This window comes from Erpetoichthys calabaricus, chromosome 16 (genome assembly GCF_900747795.2).
Source record: "Erpetoichthys calabaricus chromosome 16, fErpCal1.3, whole genome shotgun sequence".
Taxonomy (NCBI): Eukaryota; Metazoa; Chordata; class Cladistia; order Polypteriformes; family Polypteridae; genus Erpetoichthys; species Erpetoichthys calabaricus.
The window spans coordinates 90,534,427-90,557,301 of NC_041409.2; the positions used below are offsets into that span (position 1 = coordinate 90,534,427).

Sequence of the window (22,875 nt, forward strand, 5' to 3'; positions counted from 1 at the left end):
GCCAGTGTTTGTTTTACGCCACACTTATTTACTTTGAAATATGGCCACAAAGTTCTAGTTTGGTCTCATTTGACCATAAAACCTTCTCCCACATCTTAACTGGGTCTTTCTTATGCTTTGTAGCAAATGCAATAGGTGCTTCTATGTGGATCTTCTTAAGGAATGTCAGCACTGCAGACGTCTGAGAGTGACGGTTGGATTTTTTGTGGCCTCTCTCACCAGTCGACATCTCACTCTGATGTTTAGTTTGGAGGGACGGCCTGTTCTAGTAAGAGTCGGGGTGCTGTGAGGAACCTTCTACTATCTGATGATGGATCCAACAGTTGTGCAATGGGATACTCAAACTCTTTGATGTTTTTTGCAGCCACTTCCTGCCACCTTGTGCATTTCTATTAATTTGTTTCTCTCACCAGCTGACTGCTCCTTTGTCTTCATTTTTCAACAAAGACAATGGCCTTACAAAGGGGGTGTTTTATATCCAGAGAGATATAAAGGACTCACAAGTACAACCTCATTATGTTTAAATATGATTGTTAAATGACCGTCACCTTTGTGTTGTGTCACACACATGTGCTTAGGGGACAGTCAAAAGGCTCAATCGCACATGAAAGAACAAAGGATGGGGGACTGGAACGAGGCACTAATGCTTTTCTCTCCTTCATTCTGCAGAAAAACAACCGAATGAAACAAATCCTACCAGTCAACACATCCCATCTATACAAAATAATAATAATAATAATTCATTACATTTATATAGCGCTTTTCTCAGTACTCAAAGCGCTAAGACTTCTCGTCCAGCTCCGTGGAGTCACCACACTCCCGGACTTCTCCCTGATGACTTTTTTACTTCCGCACCTTCGCTTCTGACGTCATCTCCGGCCACCATGATCAACGTCAGCTCCACTATTCTCCACGTGTCCTCCCTGTTAATTGCACTTCTTTTACTCTCTGTATAAAAGAGCAAAGAACGAACTTTATTTTGTTGTATGTTTTGATTAATTTTGACCTTGATTTTGAACTGGACCCTACAACCAGTATACAGGGAGACTCCCCAACCCTTTACCTGTGTCTCTGTGCTCTTATTTTATCACAGTTGTTTGTGATTAATTTGTCATTTGTGTAAATCTGGATCTTCCAAAACTTTGGAATTTGTCTTCTTCAGTTAAATATCTACAGAAAATGGTTTACATTGACTTTGCAAATGTATTGTTGCATCATAAGAGTTCACATTAAAAATACTGAATGGATAAATATATGTACAAATCTTTTGTCATGCAGAAAACTATGATGACTTTCAAGGGGATTAAATACTTTTGCACACCACTATATTATAATACTTTCATCCTTTATGTAGTTTTTAAATAGATAAACCTATGTTTATGTTCACAGTGTCGTGGATTACTCAAATGCTGAATATAAACACACTACCGCCATATTCAGACCCATCCACTTATTCTCCAACCCATTTATACATTTCTGGGTTTTGGGGAATCCACGCACATCTCAGAAGCTTTAGGCAAAACGTGAACATTGCATGCAAAACTCTAAATCTAGAATTCACAAATAAACAGTCTGTAAGCAAAGATCTTCTAACAATATTGTTATTTCCCTCTTGAATGATAGCTATGAGTTGCATAGACAAGGCAATCTGTTATCTAAAACATTCATTTGCAACAAACCCCATTTTTCTCCATCTCTTTGTTAAAGTTTCAGTGGTGGGTTTACGGAGCACCAGCCAGTTCACACGTCATTCTGCTCCTAAAAGATGGAAGGAACAAAAGCACATGCTATAAGAGTCTAGGAGATTTATTTGCACAATTGAAAAGTTCTAATGTGAAATAACATTAAAATGTCCACTGCACTTCTTAAAAGAAAACTATTTAAGGCAACCAAAACAGTGAATCCAAACGTTTTGAACCATAAACTAACCGAGTATAGTAGAGACTTATGGAATTGGTATTGTGTGTTAGCAAATGTCCTCGATAGCTGCAGTTTTAGAGACTGCAGACTGTCACTCTCATATGACAAACAATGCGCCAAGCCCTAATCAATGAGGGTCTTAATAACAGATTTATTACATTTGTAGCAGCACAATTAGTTATCATTTTGTGGTGATAAAGAAATTATAATACACTTCTCCTGAATCTGCTGTCTTGAAAAGCAAGTATGCGAAGTGAGACGTCATTTACCACTTTGATGAACAAAAGTAACAATCTGACGACACCAAATCAGTGACTCAGAATGCTTAAAATATATACGTTTCGGAAATAAATAAATATGGGCTTATTACAAATAACTCAAACACTTTCAAACATTTACTGTGAAAAAACTAAGAAATATTTAAAATACTGCACGTGCAAATAAAGACAACTACTATAATAAGGCCTAAAGGTATTTAATCTATTAACTCTTAACTTCATCTTTGTTTCTAGTATACTTTTGCAATTTAATGTTGCTATAGCTGAAGATACAAGTTATTTTTAATCCATGTTAGAGAGCTCACCTGACAGAACACTCATAGTACCCTCAGTAATCGTCTGTTAAGTTTACGTATTTGTCTGCTCAGTTAAAGGGAGACCCCCTTAGCCCAAAAAGCTACTAGAAGGTTCTCTTACCAAACAGCTTCCTTAGCCACCGTCAATATCTGCTGCACCTTTTTAGTTAATGTGCCATCAAATCTGAAAGCGTTCAGAGACCCTCCATACAAGCATTAACCATCCACCCATTTTCCAACCCGCTTAATCCGAACACAGGGTCACGGGGGTCTGCTGGAGCCAATCCCAGCCAACACAGGGCACAAGGCAGGAACCAATCCTGGGCAGGGTGCCAACCCACCGCAGGACACACACAAAACACACCCACACACCAAGCACACACTAGGGCCAATTTAGAATCGCCAATCCACCTAACCTGCATGTCTTTGGACTGTGGGAGGAAACCAGAGCGCCCGGAGGAAACCCACGCAGACACGGGGAGAACATGCAAACTCCACGCAGGGAGGACCCAGGAAGCGAACCCAGGTCCCCAGGTCTCCCAACTGCGAGGCAGCAGCGCTACCCACTGCGCCACCCCAAGCATTAACCAAATATGTGAAATTGGTATTTGTTCAGTTTGTATTACAACACCTGAAGCAAAATATTGTAGCAAGGTGTTAGTAGCAGTTTATTACAAATATTTTGGAAAGGAAAAAGGAATGAAAATCGCTCAGGGCAGTCTGAAAATAACAATGACAAACTGAAAACCCCGAATAGAGCAAAGAAATGCATAATCATAATTCTGCAAGCTTTTGCTCCTTACTTTTGATCCTGTGTTGGCTACAAAATGTTGTGAAATTTGTCAGTAGTGTATAGTCCGTAAACAAATTGATTACAGTGATCCCTTGCTATATCGCACTTCGCCTTTCGCGGCTTCACTCTATCGCAGATTTTATATGTAAGCATATCTATATATATAAAAATGGAATGGGTGGGTCGTCGGGTGGGCCTTTTTTTCATTCCGTCGTTTTTTCGACGTTTTGAAAATGTAGAATGATTATTTGATTTTTTTGTTTTTATTTGATCGTGTCTATGTAGCCGCCGTCGTAATAAAGTATCGCTAAAATCGTCATTTATCGTAATTTATTTTTGACGTATAACGTCGCCGTCGTCGAGGTCAGTGATACCAGTGCAAAAAATCTGCTTACGGTTGAAAGACACGCCCTACTCACTGGACAGTTAAAAACACCAATCAAACTAACGATGACATCAAGTATTACCCAATCAAAAGTAGGAAAGGAGGCATCTTCATAAAATGCGTGTGGGATGATTTGCATGAGACGCTGCTTTAAAAAAAAAATGATAAAAAAAATACGGGATAAATCCCGTCCAGTATTGATTCAAAACGGGACGCGCAATTTCATTCTCAAACGCGGCACGATTCCGTATTTTAAAGGACGGGTGGCAACCCTACAGTGCCAGGTAACCACCCATACAATCACATTGTGATTCAGACTAGGAATGCAATGAATGTAATTACCCCGATCTACATACAAGGCGAAAGTCTTGCAACATTCAAAGATGATGGTTTGGGATAAGTACACCATACAACATAAAAGAGCTTATGAAGCCTTGAACCGAAAAAAGCAACATCTCAGAGATCGTAAAAAAAAAAATAGGAGGTAATGTCGTTTTACTCGCTGTAGATTTTAGTCAAACATTACCAGTTATTTCACGAGGGAGACCAGCACATCAACTCAACGCGTGTTTAAAATCCATGCTTCTCCCACGCTCGGTTATATGTCGCGTGTTCTCGGGTAGGTGCACCAAAAAATGTATACATTTAAGCATGTAATGGGCAAACAAAAAATGAGGTATACCCGAAGGCACAGCAGTAGTACTTAATGTAACTTTACTTCTTAAATGTTAATGTTTTACTGTTTAATAATTTATACGCTTCTTATATGTTGTTCAAATTCTTTTATCAAAATACCACTGACAGCGCAATGCACGATAACATCGAGTGAATACACCATACGCATCCGCCCACGGCTGCCCTGCTGTGCGCAGATAGGACTTGATTGTACAATAAAATAAAATAAAGATAAAAAGACTAAAACAATCATCACCCATAAAGCGGATAGTAGACGTGACGTACTATATGTGTACCACATTTCAAGTGTATAGGTGCAACGGTTTGCGAGCTACAGGTCATTTAAAATCCTGGACAGACACACAAATTGCCACGGTAGCAAATTACAGAAGAAGATTTTACTGTTTAATAATTTATATTTATATGAAATGTGCTTCTTATATATTACTTCATATTCTCATATGATAATGATGTTAATGTTTATATTGATTTCTGTGTTATTAAAACTGCATGTATGTGTGTATATGTATATATATATATATATATATACTAGCAAAATACCCGCGCTTCGCAGCGGAGAAGTAGTGTGTTAAAGAGGTTATGAAAAAAAAAAGGAAACATTTTAAAAATAACGTAACATGATTGTCAATGAAAGCCCGTTTCACTCAGTAAGTCTTATGTGTGTGTTTATGTATGTGTGTGTATATATATGTACATGTGTATATGTAGATATGTATATATATGTATATGTATATAAATGTTTATGTGTGTGTATATTATATATATAATATATATATATATATATATATATATATATATATATATATATATATATATATATATATATATATATATAAAAGACAGCAACAGTTATAACAATGACAACACAATTACATTGACAATCATGTTACGTTATTTTTAAAATGTTTCCTTTTTTTTTCATAACCTCTTTAACACACTACTTCTCCGCTGCGAAGCGCGGGTATTTTGCTATATATATATACGAGCTGTATATACCCGGCGTTGCCCGGGGCAGAAGTAACCTAATCGGTCAAACACTTACATATATACCAAAGTAAACCTAATCGGTCAAACAGTTACATATATAAAAAAAGCGAACCTAATCGGATAAACAGCTTCATATATACAGAAGCGAACCTAATCGGACAAACAGCTAATCTATATACATAAGCAAACCTAATTGGTCAAACAGTTACATAAATACAAAAGCAAACCTAATCGATGAAACAGCTTCATATATACAGAAGCGAACCTAATTGGTCAAACAGTTATGCATGTGCAGAATAATTTTACAAAGATTATGCGTGTTAACAATCATTAAAAAGAAAAGATTGAGGAACTCTTCTTCTATATGTAATGAAGCTGGATGAAGCTGACTTGACGAAGACGTAGGTGGCATAGATTGGTTTTTCTAAAACAGAAGAAAAAAATGAGTATCTATTATTATTTTAAATTAGAATGAAAATGAGAACCTTGATTAGAGATAGATTATCCGTATTAAAATATGTGCATGAATAAACTTTTGCTAACTCTCTAGCAAAAGTTTATTCATACAAATTGGCATGGGATGGCTTTGTGAAAAAGTAAAAATTAGATAAAAATAAATTGAGAATGCGTACTTCGATTTGACTGAGATTATCTGTAATGATGAAAAAAAAGTTTAGTATGTTTTTTTTTCCATACGGGAAGGATGTAAAACCTTACATAGGCACCCTTCAGCCCGTACTGAAGGGTACTGTCAGATTCTTACTGACTAAAAAACACCCTTTTTATTCCACAGCTACCCCAAAAACCACTATTAGGCATTACTTTGGGGTGGCAGTAGTTTAGTTATGAAACAGCTGGGTCCTGAAAAAAATCTGTCTTATTAGTGGCTTCATCACATATAGAAGAACAGTTCCTCAATCTTTTCTTTTTAATGATTGTTAACACGCATAATGTTTGTAAAATCATTCTGCACATGCATAACTGTTTGACCAATTAGGTTCGCTTCTGTATATATGAAGCTGTTTGACCGATTAGGTTTACTTTGGTATATATGTAAGTGTTTGACCGATTAGGTTACTTCTGCCCCGGGCAACGCCGGGTATATACAGCTCGTTTAAATATATATCGCGGATTTTTTGCTGGTTCACGGATTTCTGAGGATAATGGGTCTTTTAATTTCTGGTACATGCTTCCTCAGTTGGTTTGCCCAGTTGATTTCATACAAGGGACGCTATTGGCAGATGGCTGAGAAGCTACCCAACTTACTTTTCTCTGTCTCTCTTGCGCTGACTTTCTCTGATCCTGACGTAGGGGGTGTGAGCAGGGGGGCTGTTCGCACACCTAGACGATACGAACGCTCGTCTAAAAATGCTGAAAGATTATCTTCACGTTGCTACCTTCTGTGTGCAGCTGCTTCCTGAAGCGACATGCTGCACGGTACTTCGCATACTTAAAAGCTCAAAGGGCACGTATTGATTTTTGACTGTTTGTTTTCCTCTGTCTCTCTCTCTCTCTCCCTGCTCCTGACGGAGGCGGTGTGAGCTGCCGCCTTCAACAGCTTTGTGCCGCGGTGCTTCGCATACTTAAAAGCCAAACAGATTTGTTTGCTTTCCTCTCTGTTTCCTTTGAAGAGGAAGATATGTTTGCATTCTTTTAATTGTGAGACAGAACTGTCATCTCTGTCTTGTCATGGAGCACAGCTTAAACTTTTGAAAAAGAGACAAATGTTTGTTTGCAGTGTTTGAATAACGTTCCTGTCTCTCTACAACCTCCTGTGTTTCTGCGCAAATCTGTGAACCAAGCATGACAATATAAAAATAACCATATACACATATGGTTTCTACTTCGCGGATTTTCTTATTTCGCGGGTGGCTCTGGAACGCAACCCCCGCGATGGAGGAGGGATTACTGTAATGACAACTTTCTTCCTTCATCACCTAGAAAACTACAAAAAAGTTTGGCACACATGATTTTTCAGAGAATTCATAAATATAAAGAGAATTCATAAGTAAAACATATTCATAATGCATACATATTGTAACCGATTGCTTCAGGCAATGTAAGAGTTAAATATTAAAAGGCTTATGCCTGCACTTTTTCTTCTCTTAATCTGGGATGCCACCAATATTTACACACCAAAGGTTAAGAATGTGACCGGTAATTAAGAGGTGGTCACTCCTTTGGCCAGATCGTGAAAATGCCTCTCAAGTCAAGATAATGGTGTTGATGGGTAGAAAGCAATTATTTCCATCAGAAAATTGTTAATGCCCACTAAGCACAAGAAAATGCTGGTGGTAGAATCAACAAGACAGGAATGGAGGAGTTGGGTACCAGGAGTCAGATAATGATGAAAAATGTGCAAAGTGAGGTAATCTTGTGTCAAGAAGCATAATAAATACAAGGCTCCACCAGACTAACAACGTTCACTTCATTGAACTGAGTCGGCTTTGTGCTCTATGCAATAAAGTCTAATTCTGATTGCTCATCCGGAAACTCTGCAGGTTTTCTCCCAAACGAGAATGAGGTTTTCTCCACGACACTTTTAACAATGAAACAAAAAATAATGTTAACAACAACTGAAGAACAAGGAACATCCTGTACAAATCAGATTTCAAGAACACTGCAGAACATACAGAATCTTTGCTCCACAGATGCAAAGAAGATGGGTGCACACACCTTATGAAAATTGTGTCTTTATAAAAAGCAAATAGTTTCATAGAATACAGCTTAGAAACATGAAAAAGAAACAGTCAGAGAAAAGAAGCCAAAAGAGTCTATAGAAAAGTCAGGAAACAATTGGTCGTAAGTATTTCATTTTAATAGTGGGACTAAAAAGGGGTATATGGCATGGGTCTGCTTCATTCTACAACAACAGTGTCAATGCTTTCTTGTGAAATCTCAGAGTCCAAAGAGTAGCAAGAGCTGAGGTTGTCCTGGGAGTCCCTAGCTGCTTCTTCTACTGTGCACTCACCTTGATTTTCACAAAACTGCTGAGATGCTTGGAGCAATTGAGTGCAAAACCGGTTGTACCTGTGATAGCGGGAATGTTTACCGGTGTGAGTGTACATGTGCTCCTGCAACTGGCTCTTTTGAGAAAAACGAACACTACAAATTGCACATGCAATCTTGCGCTTCCTGGAGTAAGGGCTGCTGCTTTTAAGTTCTGCGCCCAGCTCCTCATTCGGCAGTGATAGGGTCTGACTTTGCTGCATGGAGTCCTCCAAGCTACCACAGCTCGGCTGATCTAATAGGTAGGTGCTCTTGTTGACGAGGAACTGCTGCAGAGGGCGATCTTCCATGCTTTGCAAGTCCTCGGCCATTTTCTGAACTTCTCCGAGATTGTTGTTTTCCAGGATTGCAGCAGGTACCCCAAAGGGAAGGGAGCCAGTTGCATGTGTGTAGAGATGCTCCCGTAAACTGTCCCTTGAGCTACACCGCTCTCCACAATAATGACAGTACAGTGCCTTCAGTGTATCCTGATAAACAGCTGAGGCTCGACTCTCTTGGCTTTGAGGGGAGGTGGTCTGAGATTCTGCAGCCAGATCTGGATCCACCTTCTCCTGTTTTATGGTGACCAAGAGATTTTCCTCTTTTGATTTAACCAACGATGGGCCATGTGGGTTTGGCACCTGGGAGTCAGAAGTAGGTGTATCTAGCCCTGTTGTAAGTGACTGTTGAACAGGCCAGTGATTAACCTGTGTGCTAGATCGCTCTTCGAGTCCTCTCGACAGATTTTCCTTTAACCCTATGTTCTCTTTGGTGGCCATTTGTGATGATATCTGAATGCCATAAAGATTAGACATTTTTACTGTATCCAAATTCGCATCTTGACTATTCTCGTTTGTATTTCTGTAAAGTTGGTAAGCATGAAGAAATTTTATTCCTTCCTGTAAGCGACTCTGGTCAACCTGCTGCTTCGGTCCAATTCCTGTGTACATGATGTGTAGTAAGTAACTGAAGATGTCCGGTTGAATGTCGGTAGGCTGAATTTTAATGCACTCACTGTTAAAATATAAAAGATACCATTTAAATGGCATTAGCTAGAGACTAAAACAATAATTCATAAATTTTCAGTTAATGCAAGAGAAGAAGAACTCTCAAACAAATTACAATAAGTGGTCATTTAAAACAAAATTCGGACTCACATATTAAAACAAAGGAGAAAGAAAATCTTATATTATTGCAATTTCAGCAACAGGACTATTTCAGGTCTTTAAGGGCAAGGAGAAAAAGTAATAACAGTCTGATATAAAAATAAAATGCGCATTTATTGGTGTGGGCTCATGGGGAACCACAAAGCCACCTCCCACACATCAAATTGTAGAAAACGTTGGGAGGTCAAAGCCAATAATGTGTATTAAAAGCACTTATTTGTTATTCAAAAATTCAAGTTCTCTGACACATGTCCAAAACAAGTATGCTTTACTTTCCAAATAAAAATATTGCATCTATGTTATATAAATATTTCATTAAAGTGCCCATAAACAGAATATGCTAATCTCCTAACAAAAAACACTCGTTTGTATTGAGCCCTGCAGAGGATTAGTTCCCCGTTGGGTTGGTACTTGCCTTGTACTTGATGTTGCTGGTGCAGGATTCGGACTACTGCGACCCTGAACTGTATTAAGCAGGTTTGGTAATGTATAGTTGGACATTTGCATTTCAAAACTCAATAACCGTGCTGGATAGATGGACAGACAAACAGACACCTCAACAGTCAGAAACATCTTTATTGATCCCCAAAAGGAAATTCAGCATAACACAAAGTCACAGGAAAAACAGTTTCTATACTGAAGTAAATATAGAAATACCAGTTCTGCAATTCCATCATTTTCTGTGACATTCTTATCACCTCTTTTAATCCTAGCTATTCAACTTCTTTTCTTGCAGGTATTTGCAATTCCTTTTTATTATTTTTCAAAGCTCAACTTCTGATATGTTGAGTTAACAGAACTGCATCAATCACTGCCTTCAGAAATCTCAATAACTTTATATACTGCACATACCCAATGTGCCTAAATCATTAGGGAGTACAACCCGCTGCTTGTAGAATACAATTGTGGTCTCAAACACTCACACATAAACTGAAATATTCTAACCCTACAGCCATTTATTAGCACTAAAAAATATGCTAGAAAACGTCTACATAAAGGAATGAACATTTGAAAGTCTAGATGAAAGTTTGAGAAAGCTACTTATGTTGTATTACTAAATCATAATATAGCATCTTCTTAAATAATACGCTACTGTGGCTGTCCATTTGTCTGCCCAGGATTTTAAATCACCTCGCAAACCCTTTGACCTTTTGACCTGAAATTTGGTACACATATACTATGTGACGTCTACTATCCACTGTCGGGTGATGATTGACCTCCAAGGTTATTCCTCTTTTAATTTTCATTTTATTTTATTGTAGAATCTACTCTCGGAAGCGGGCAGGAGGGAGGCCGTGCAGCGCATGTGTATGGGCGGCGTTCTCATCCCTACCACCTTTGCCGTCACTTCCCTTACCTCTTCATATCTTAAATCATTCTTGAGGCAGATTGAAGACTTAAGTGTCAGCTTAAGTAAAAAATTAAGGAAAATGTACTAAGTAATTGCAACACAAACACGGACTTAATCAGTTTTAACGTGAAAAGATGCTGACGTAAGAATGAAGAAGCGGGCCGCTAGGGTGGAGAAAAGAAGAGCTGCTCAGGAAGCAGCAAGCGTATCAACCTCTGAGCAAACAAATGCTAAATGTACAGAGAAAGAGTCTGACGACTATGAATGCTCAAGTCAGGTGTATTCACTGCACGTTATCTTGCAGTGCACCGTTACTGGTAATATATAAAATCCAACGTCTGTCTGTCTGCCTGCTTTTCACGAGAGAACTACTTAACGGATTTAAATAGTTTTTTTTTCTATAATCTGCTTGAACATTCCGGTTGATCTTGCGACTTCTCTCATCACGCTAAGAATCATAGTTCGCTTGCTGGAGAGATATATTCATGCTAATCCGAGACAGAGGTTGTGGGCTGAGGGGATGGGGAAGTGTGACGTTAGGAGTGGGGAGCCAGGCAGGACCATCCTCACTGAGTCAGTCTACCTCTGCTTTTTGGTGTACTCTGCCTCTGCTTAGCTAGCGATACCTGTTTGTTTATTGATTTTTAAAGTTTGTCCTGTTTCGCCACTACTCGGGTGAAGCCGCAGGGAAAGGCTAGTATAACATAAAAAGGACACACACAAAAAATATTTAACTAAAACAAATGAGTACTGCATGTAAGCAGTGGTAACCTATTTAGTTTGAACAACTGGATGCATACAGAATTGTTTGAAATTCAGTGTAATATTGATTTTGGTATATCCCTGCAAAGAACATTTAGGGTAGTTGATTCTTGTATGCATTTCTGGACCACTTTGTCATAAGAATGTTATTACATAAAGCCGTATTTTTACATTTTCTCAAATACCTTTAGCACTATTCAGACATATGACATAGCAACTGGAATAAAGCAATTAAACAAATTAACTGTTTTATAAACCACAAAAGCTTCAAACCCAATTACATTCTACCACCAATCAACACATCATACAGAAAGAATTGTTACATTTTGTTGAAGGCCAGTAATGTTTATTCTCACAAGTTAACCAGTTTTCTGGCATTGACACTCCAGGGACCCACTGACCTGAAATTTTTAATAATCAAATTGAAATTTTCATCACCATTAAACATTACAATGAGCCAACAACATGCATTTCTCAAATAGTAATGACTCAGATGGATGGATACTGTATGATCATTGTTTGTAGCCAATTTCTTTCTAGCACAAAGAACAATTATCATACACAGTTTCTCTAACCTTGACTGGTGGATGAAGATCATCTTAAAGTAGTTGGAGAAAGCAGCCAACACCGCCCGATGAGCTTTAAAGTAAACATTTCCGATTGCCACAGTGCAGTCACACAAGAAGCCAAACTCTCTCTGTATGTTGAGCTGCTGCAAAAGTACAAGACTGTGACTGGACATGTCCATGGTGCCAAGGTCTCCTGCAGTAAAGTAAGAAAAATTCAACATCGACATCATTTTAATTTGGCACTCTAGGCAAGGAAAACAGGCTTTCCAAATCAGCAACAGAAATTACAGAAAACTGTACTAATGTTGAGAATCTTTTCCCCATCTGATTCATATATTGACTCATTAAAAATGTGTATTCTAGTCAACTTAAGTGATTTATGCACATGTCCCCTAAAGCCTTAAACCTCTATGATCTGTAGTGTTCTGATTATTTCATAATTTAGGCCATCATATAAATCTGATTCCCAGAATCAAAATAACCAGATAAGAATATAAAAGTATCAATAACAATATCTTTCTTGCACAAAAAACAGTCCTAACACTCAGGAGGGTCTCCTGAACTTACTGCACTTAACAAAGTTGAACTTCATAAAGCAAGTCTTCAGATTAATCATTTATATGCACCCTTGATCTAATCTCACCTAGCTGCTTTTACTTTCAAATACTTGACAGTATACTATACATTGTATACTATTGGACAGAACTGGGTATTTTTACAAGTATCTTGAATATTGTTTTTGTCAAACCTCTTCTTAAGAAAAATAATTTTAACTGCCAAGTGTCAGGCAATTTTACACCTACTTCCAATTGACCCTTTTATGTGAAATTCAAGAAAAAGTCATTTGAAACAGTTAATTACTTGAATAACAAATCTATTTAAAAAATCTGTTTATCTATTCTGACTCATTAAAAATTGAATCTAATCTATTATTATTATTGTGTTGAAGCCTTTATCCAGGGTGAGATACAACACTTGAGGTACATTTCTTTTGCTTTTCTAGTTGGTGCACAGGCACACAAACTGACTTGCTCGAGGTTCCCCAGTGCCAGCAGCAGGATGTGAATCCACACCCTCAGTGCCTGAAGTCCAAACTTCAAAGCCTTAGTCAATCCTGCCTGCCTTACTGTACCAGAAGACGGCTGCTTTTGACACTCAGATTACAATATTCTTATTCACCAATCAGCTGGCCTCTCTGGCAATTCCTTAAGAGGTTTTCTATCACATATAACTGGGACACCATCATTTGTAAGTTTAGATGACGGTCAATCAGAGTATACAGTATGATACAGAGTGTGATGTGCTACAAGTATCAGTCCTTAGCAACAAGAGCGGTGTTTAGGGTTGGCAAGTGGGGCGACTGCCCCAGGCCCCACGCCTAAGGGGGTCCTACTTTTGAGGTCCACGTGTCCCATTCAAGCGGATTTGTTAAGTTATATTCTCCAGTATATATATATACTTGAGATTCTTCTAAGAGGAAACCTTTAAAAATCTCTCTTCATGGTCAAATTCCGTATATGTACGTCTTTGAAAACATTCCACAGTCCGAATATTAATGCACAAAATCACGTATTGCTAATGATAACTGGCTGAGATATCACTATGACATCCTGCATATCAAGACTCAGCGTATACTTGCAATTTGGGTACTTTTCTAGAAGAGGCCCTGCTAATTTCCGCATGACACCGCATCGCATTTCGCACTGTCGTGGTATCGTCATGAATTATGAATTGCACTTTTTTAATAGGTTATATTGTTATATTTTGATAAAGTCAGCGTATTATCATGCAAAAATTTTGCTGAATACTGTAATGAGAAAATCCAGTGTATGTTAACAGTATTTTTATTAAATTCACATGCAAGTTTGTACAGTCCATACATACCGATAACATGATGTAACCGGCCCCGAGTGAGGTTGGTCAGCCCTAGGGCCCGCACACCCCTAAGGCCGCCTCTGCTTGGCAAATTGCTGTTCTGGTTAAACCTGCTCTCCTTTAGTAAATTCATAAAATATAAGGTTAATTTCCATAATTGTGCAGTCACATGGAATTCCCCAGAAGCTCCTATTCCCATAACTGAAGGTCAGTCTGCCATCATGAAGCAGATGAATAGTAATTTTCCTAAAATTACCACAGAAAAAACAGAAATTCAGCAGTTTGTCTATAATGAAACAAATAGGAATCTAAAGAGAATTCTTGGTCATCCACTGTAGCATTAGAAATAAAGTCAGAAGTAAGAATGTTTATGACAGCTTTGATACTAAGTGAAACTTCAAATCCCACATTATGATGAGAGTTTTTCCATTTAACATAAAAGGTGTCATTTTGCTTGATTTTTCATTACATACATTTAACAAGTAAAAACCTGAATTCAGCCCTGTCACTACTAGATGCTGAGACATTCACACACACTGTTTTTAGCCATCTGCTACAATGTACTTTTCACAGAATTGCCAAAGAAAGACATAAAGCTTCTCCAAAATGTAGAGCAAGAATTTTAATTAAAAATTTGAGCAGATGAGAGGATAACACCAGTTTTATCCACACATCAATGGTTTCCAGCACCTAGTAGGACTGATTTTAAAATACTCTGACTGCACCTTTGTGTATTTCGGACTGCCCGCCTCAATAATCCAGACTGTCCTCTGTGATCTTCAAGAGGCGGCCTTCTCGATATACATAGATTGAGTATAAAACGACTAGAGAGGCAACTTCTGCTTTTATGCAGTACAAATTTGGAATGCATCACACAACAGATAAACGCCAAGCATACACTACTGAACATTTGAAAAAGATGCTTAAGACATATTTTTTCAGATTGGCTTCTACATAATTATTAGCTCTTGTTTAAAAAAATGTTAAGAATACTATTTACATACTGCAATTATACTAGCGCAGAGTTTGCTTAGCACTGTTGGCTTGGTTGTTCATTCAAAGTATATTCAAATGTGTCACAGAATTTGTGATGGTTAGCGCTGTCTTTTGTTAAGAACTCCTTCTCTTTTCTTATTTCTCGGAATCCTTCTGGTCTACTAGGAGTCAACGCACGGTTGTCAAAGTTTTCCAGCAATCCTAGGTAACGTGCCAATGGCATAAAGGACAACACCACTACTGCAACTCCAGCATCATCAGATCTCCACAATTTGATTACTGATAATGACTTGGATAATTCACACGTAGAACACCCTGGCAGAGATGGGTGGACGAATGACCAAGTTTGACAAAGCCTTGTAGTTTTGAACCACTACAGACCGTGGCGCTACTGATGTCAATTTTCTTGAGAAATTTGTCTCCCTCTACTTTTCCTCTACACCACCAAAACTTTTTAAAAGAAAATAAATGAATGACTGCATCATATCATACATTTGTCAGATACATATACTGTAGGTAACAGTTTTTAAAAATATTTCAGTTCCTCTGTATGTTTTATTTATTTTAGATTTATTATTATTGTGTGTTCAGTAGTTTTCATTTTACAAGTATCTATTTACATTTTTATAAATTAATCTTAAGACATTTGGTAATGTATTTTCATGTGTAAAGTGCTCTGACACGCATTCATTGCATGAAATGTTTCATATAAATAAATCTACTATTATTTTTATTATTATTACTACCACCATATGGGTTACCCAGCATTGTCTGAGTGAGAAAGCAGAAGCCCAAAAAGTGATTACAAACGATATATTACTAAACACTATTACTCTTAAACTTGTTGCATTAATACATAGCTATTATTATTATCTGTGCATACAATATGCTTGCTTCTTCTTCAAAGAACCCCAAATTACAAGAAATAATTCTAGAAACAATATGGCCCCACCGAGGTCCATGCTAAAAGCAGTGATGGAAATAATTGATTATGATGGCTGGGAAGTGGATCATGGATTTCATGGCTGAAAGATAAGCATGTTAATGATCACACCGCCATCCAAACCAGCATAACTCTGTTTCTGTATCGATAAATCACACTGTAGTACTTCTTGCCACTCATTCCAACTGAGCTGCACCAACATACCACCACAAGAACAAGGCCATAAGTGACATGCTGGCATCCTGACAAATGCTGATGAGGTCCTGTGCAGCAAATTTCAAGCCTGTGACTTAAAAAACAAAGCCACGCTTAAAGAATAAACTAACAAGAAGAGATTGTCCTTTACACACTGCAAAAACCAAGCTAAAAACTTGAAATGGGAAATGTTTTGCTTGTATTTAGCAAAAAAATAATAATCTACCAAAGGGGTAAGCAAAATTTACTTGACAGGATTTTTAAAGCAAGCTAAATAATTGTAAATACACATTTTTCGACAAGTCAATATTTCTTACATTAAGGAAGACTAGACTTAATGTCATAATTTAAATACTTTGCACTTGGCTTAGATTTCATTTTTTGCAGTGCAGATGTATAGATTTTTTATGGATAGGATGGCAGTACCTCTGTAATTGCTCAGAATCCCATTCTAAAAGCAGTTACCATACAGTAAATATTTCGTGTTAGAATTTCTTTGTACTCTGTACACATGACAACCACAACAACCCTATAAATACAGGTAGTTAAACCTGCACACCTAACTGCAATGGAGCACTGTTTTTAATTATCTTGGTAATTAATTGATATTATTTAGTTTAACTTGCTGCATTTCTATAGCAGTTATTTGAGTCTTTCTCATCAACTTTACTACAAATTAAGATGTAAATATATTAAATAACATAACTCCCCCTTGAGGCTACGAGTGACAGGATGGCAGATCTTGAACTGGATAAAGATAGTTCATAAAAAATTGATTGATTCAGAAATGTACTGTCTTTGAAGTTAGAGGTGGATAGTTTTAATTCTGACATCCATAAACTTTTTAAATGGTGTAATCTTGTCTACATGCGAGTGTTCCCATCTTCTAGCCTAAAAATGTCCAATAATGTCCAGAAATAAGGGTTTCATAACTTTTGATACTACAAAATCTTACTATTATCTAGGGAAAGGTTGCGCTTTTTTCCATTGTTGCTAAGATAGGCTTTAGCTGTCCATGGGCCTCAATTATAATATGTGATTTAAACAAACTATTATACAAAAATAAAAACTCTTCAATACAGTTTGCACAGTATTTTCAATTACTGTAGTGAGCTCTGGAAAACTGTGAAAACTATGAAATCTAAGAAATGTCTTATCAGTTAATTCCAGATCTTAAGATAGTTTAAACTTTTTCTTGGTTGAGGTCATATACAGTGGTGTGACAAACTATTTGCCCCCTTCCTGATTTCTTATTCTTTTGCATGTTTGTCACACAAAATGTTTCTGATCATCAAACACATTTAACCATTAGTCAAATATAACACAAGTAAACACAAAATGCAGTTTTTAAATGATGGTGTTTATTATTTAGGGAGAAAAAAAATCCAAACCTACATGGCCCTGTGTGAAAAAGTAATTGCCCCCTTGTTAAAAAATAACCTAACTGTGGTGTATCACACCTGAGTTCAATTTCCGTAGCCACCCCCAGGCCTGATTACTGCCACACCTGTTTCAATCAAGAAATCACTTAAATAGGAGCTGCCTGACACAGAGAAGTAGACCAAAAGCACCTCAAAAGCTAGACATCATGCCAAGATCCAAAGAAATTCAGGAACAAATGAGAACAGAAGTAATTGAGATCTATCAGTCTGGTAAAGGTTATAAAGCCATTTCTAAAGCTTTGGGACTCCAGCGAACCACAGTGAGAGCCATTATCCACAAATGGCAAAAACATGGAACAGTGGTGAACCTTCCCAGGAGTGGCCGGCCGACCAAAATTACCCCAAGAGCGCAGAGACGACTCATCCGAGAGGTCACAAAAGACCCCAGGACAACGTCTAAAGAACTGCAGGCCTCACTTGCCTCAATTAAGGTCAGTGTTCACGACTCCACCATAAGAAAGAGACTGGGCAAAAACGGCCTGCATGGCAGATTTCCAAGACGCAAACCACTGTTAAGCAAAAGAACATTAGGGCTTGTCTCAATTTTGCTAAGAAACATCTCAATGATTGCCAAGACTTTTGGGAAAATACCTTGTGGACTGATGAGACAAAAGTTGAACTTTTTGGAAGGCAAATGTCCCGTTACATCTGGCGTAAAAGGAACACAGCATTTCAGAAAAAGAACATCATACCAACAGTAAAATATGGTGGTGGTAGTGTGATGGTCTGGGGTTGTTTTGCTGCTTCAGGACCTGGAAGGCTTGCTGTGATAGATGGAACCATGAATTCTACTGTCTACCAAAAAATCCTGAAGGAGAATGTCCGGCCATCTGTTCGTCAACTCAAGCTGAAGCGATCTTGGGTGCTGCAACAGGACAATGACCCAAAACACACCAGCAAATCCACCTCTGAATGGCTGAAGAAAAACAAAATGAAGACTTTGGAGTGGCCTAGTCAAAGCCCTGACCTGAATCCAATTGAGATGCTATGGCATGACCTTAAAAAGGCGGTTCATGCTAGAAAACCCTCAAATAAAGCTGAATTACAACAATTTTGCAAAGATGAGTGGGCCAAAATTCCTCCAGAGCGCTGTAACAGACTCATTGCAAGTTATCGCAAACGCTTGATTGCAGTTATTGCTGCTAAGGGTGGCCCAACCAGTTATTAGGTTCAGGGGGCAATTACTTTTTCACACAGGGCCATGTAGGTTTGGATTTTTTTTTCTCCCTAAATAATAAAAACCACCATTTACAAACTGCATTTTGTGTTTATTTGTGTTATATTTGACTAATGGTTAAATGTGTTTGATGATCAGAAACATTTTGTGTGACAAACATGCAAAAGAATAAGAAATCAGGAAGGGGGCAAATAGTTTTTCACACCACTGTACAGTAAAGCTTGAGCCTCTTATAGTAAATTAGGACACAACAAGAGAACCAGCCCTTGGTAAGACACCAATGCACAGCATGACAAACTCATACTGACACATAAAAACACATTTGCACAAAATCAATTCAGAGTCTTTACTTTATTTTTGGAATGTGCCCTTGAAATGTTGGTGGAAACTGATGCTTATATACTAGGTGGAAAAGGCTCATTCTAAACTAGAATAGGATGCCTCAAAGCTTCAAAATTAAAAATAATAATAAAAATAATATTACTACTACTACTAATAATAACTTAACATTTTCAAATTGCTGAATCCAATTCATCAATTCACAGGAGGCCAGGTACAAAACAGGGACCAGTTCTGGATGGGGTTGCCAGTACATCAGTGGGCTTGCACACAAGCACACTTAGGCTGCAAAGGGTTAATCTAGAGAGTCACCAATTAAAATAACATGCATGTGATGTTTTTATTGCGAATAATATGGGGCGGGATGAACAAACGGTGTACACTCCTCCATATTCCTATGTCTTCTAACTACCAACTAAAGCACTGTTTGTCTCTCTCTCTGTACAATTGTTTGCCTTCCTATCCTGTCTCACCTCATCGAGGGAAAGTTAAAGCTGGGATGAAACGGCTATTCCAGAGAAAATTTTAGATATATTTTCCTACATTACTGGGCCCCCTGTAAAGTTCTATAATGAGCTCCTTCTATCAACCCCAGGTGTACCTACAGCCCTGTGATACTTTTCTTTATTAAAGAGTAAGCTGGATTTTGAAACTGCCGTTCAGCCTATCCTCTGCTTCACTGAGATGTTTGAGAAAGGCCTATTTTCCAGAGTATCTTTTACATATCAGTATTTCTCATGTCAAAAGTACCATAATATAGAATTATATAAACCAATAACACAAAACTCACTGCAGGTTAATAGTGTAAACATGAATATAAGAATCAGGCAATTGAACCATTTTACAGTAAATGCACAAGTCATACTGAACATGATGGGTCTGCCTATACTAAAACGTGAAGTACGAGTACAAACAGAATAAACCACTTACTTAATTGTAACACTGTCAGTGATCAGAAACGAAGCTGTAACCTTTCAGATTCAGTCCAACTTACTCCCTAGGCCACAATACCTGCCAGTAAATGTCTTCTCTTCACTTTTACATCTACCTGTACTGACAGAATGTGCTCTATCCTTTATAGATTTATTGTGTGCATTGATAAAATCTAAACATTATACGACAATGGCATGAAAAATTAAATAGATTTAACTATATATGATACCAAATCAGCATATTCGATTTCCAAAGGGAAGCAACACAGGGCATAATTCTTGCAAAAAAAAAAAATGTGTGGAAGGAAAACAAAAACAGCAACAGAAGCATCAAAGGCTGACAAAATCCACACAAGTTAACGGCTCGATTTCCTAGAATAAACTGGCCGGAAGTGGCCGGCAGCTCGTTTGCATTATCTGAGGCCGCTGCACGCTGATTGGTTGCACCTGCCATTACAAAGCATCCTCTTATTCTGCACAACGCCGTCAATATAAAAATTTCAACTTGTAATAAATAGAGGATTGGCATCTTCCTGGCATAATGCACATATATAATATGCGGAAATTATAAGGTGATGAGGCGCTGCTAGACTGCGGTAGCGTGTCATGAACGTTACAGCGTGCGCCGCCAACTTCTCTCTCATAGAAATTGCATCTGCAATTAGAATGGAAACAGCGGTGCAACGCTCTTTAATTAACGTGCACCCCATCTCAAAAGTGCTTGAGCGGCTGTGATTATCCCGACTCATTATTAACAGCAGAAATATTTCCTTAAGTGCAACAAGCCCAACTAATTAGTAAGCATACAAAAAAACGTTATGCATTTGTTCTAAACCTTCACGTAAACAAATGCTGATATTTTTTGATCTGATTTATAAAGTCGCGCAATAAAAATATACCCATGCTTTGAGAGAACAGCACAAACCAGTGGTTATCGATTTTCCGCGCAAAAAGGTGCAATTCTTACCCCCCGCCGTGCCGTTGACAATACGGAATTGATGCGCGTGTGTGCGCCTGATCTGCGGCGCGACTCTCGCGCGGCCCTCTACCGCTCGGCGTGGCAGGCGCTCCCGCGCTCTTGATCCGGGTCAGTTTGCGCATGTGCGACAGTCGCGCGCGCGTCACTCAGCCTGTGAGCTTTAGCTCTGAAGTTCACCAGGGGAACTAAAAGTAAGACAAAATAACACATTTAACGTGGCCTCAATTCATTGTCTATGTGACGAAGATTATACGGTAATCCAGCCTTTCTTATTTTATTTCATTTCCACTGTATTTTGTTCTCAGTCCATCCTATTTCTCGTTGCAACTAGCACTACAGACATTTTACTTTTATTCTACTGCCGAGCATGTTATCTTCATAATGTGCTTAATTATAATCACGTTAGCCTTTTGAAAAACCCTTGTGATGACGTGTGCGATTAATGTTAAAAGTTTTAGCGAGTCAGGGTGCGAAACTGAATTGCATTAAGAAACGTAAGGAGTGCCTATTAATTCTAAATTGTGCAAGTGCACCCAGAATTAGACTGACATCCCCCTGCAATGTGCCATGTGCGTGCAATGCCTTAGCTCTGTACCCCCAATGAATGTATGTGAGTGAGGCACAGCATTAGAATGACATCCCATCTTAATATCTGTATGTGCTCTCTGCATTAGATGTATACCCCAAATGAGTACGTGACTGGGCACAGCCATGGATAGATATCCCACCCTTGGTTTGTTCAAGCATTGTGCCTGATGCTGCTGGGCTAATGAGGCCTTCAGCCCTCTGCCACCTTACAATGAAAGAATGAAGTTAATGAAATGGATGGATAAAACATTTCATTGTTACAGTGTGTAAGTCTTTCAGGCAGGTGGAAATGCTACCTCACACTCACTCCAAGAATACATTAACTGTATTTTGGATTTGGAATGTTACAATATATATTTGTCAGCAATCATTTTACCATGTCAGAAAGGATTTTGTAGTCCCAGCGGCGCTATTATTAAAACTGTGCATAAATGGAATGGAATCCTGGCAAATGTAAATGTTTATCCGGTCATCTAATTACTCAACCTGCATTATCCAATTGTAGAGTCCTGAAGAGCTGAAGTCTGTTCATCACACCTGAACGCTCAGCAGGAACAGACCCTGGGCAGGGTGCCAGTTCAGCACAATGGTCATTATCCACTACTATGTACAATTCTCAAAACATATTATTATAGTAAATACAGGTGCTCCCATAGATAGACCTTGTGCATTTTGTAAGTTACAATTTCTATCTTCATAATCTCTGGTTTTCTAGAGTCTGGTCTCATTGACTTTTTGGGAAAATGTGGCAAGCTGAATGGCAGAGGTATGAAAATATGAAAATAGTATCTGAATGAAAGAGGTGCAGGCAGGTAAAAGATGTTTATATAATCTATGAAAGATCATAAAGCTTTGCCACAAATATCTCCAAGTAATACCCCCACTTCTTTCTGTATGCCATTTTTAGCCGAAATATCCTGTGTTGCCCAAGTATACTATATTTGTATAATGTGTTAAGGTTAGAAAGCAAATATTGATGTTTTTTTAAAGTACTGACCCTTTTGTTACTGCTGGCTGAAATGCAAGTGTCCCATCTGTCATCTACACTATCTCTCTGATAACTATCAATTTCTCTGACCTCATGTGATCATTCTTGGAATTATTAGCATACCCTGTACTCATCACTGTCATCTTATCATCTTAAGATGTTTGTTCCCTTTCTTAAAAAATAAAAAAATATATATTTTGTTCTGGTATAACAACTTCATGCTATCTTTA

At 38.1% G+C, this 22,875-nt stretch overlaps 1 protein-coding gene across 1 annotated transcript; it reads right to left on the reverse strand.

Moving 5' to 3' along the window:
• Window positions 1-7,808: 7,808 nt before the first annotated feature.
• On the reverse strand, window positions 7,809-21,159 carry zbtb25 (zinc finger and BTB domain containing 25). Its single transcript, XM_051919779.1, has 3 exons — window positions 21,016-21,159; window positions 12,198-12,384; window positions 7,809-9,357 (listed from the first exon to the last, which is right to left on the reverse strand). The coding sequence occupies exons 2-3, from the start codon at window positions 12,368-12,370 to the stop codon at window positions 8,214-8,216; spliced, it is 1,317 nt and encodes a 438-aa protein (XP_051775739.1). The 5' UTR covers window positions 12,371-12,384; window positions 21,016-21,159; the 3' UTR covers window positions 7,809-8,213.
• Window positions 21,160-22,875: the final 1,716 nt, after the last annotated feature.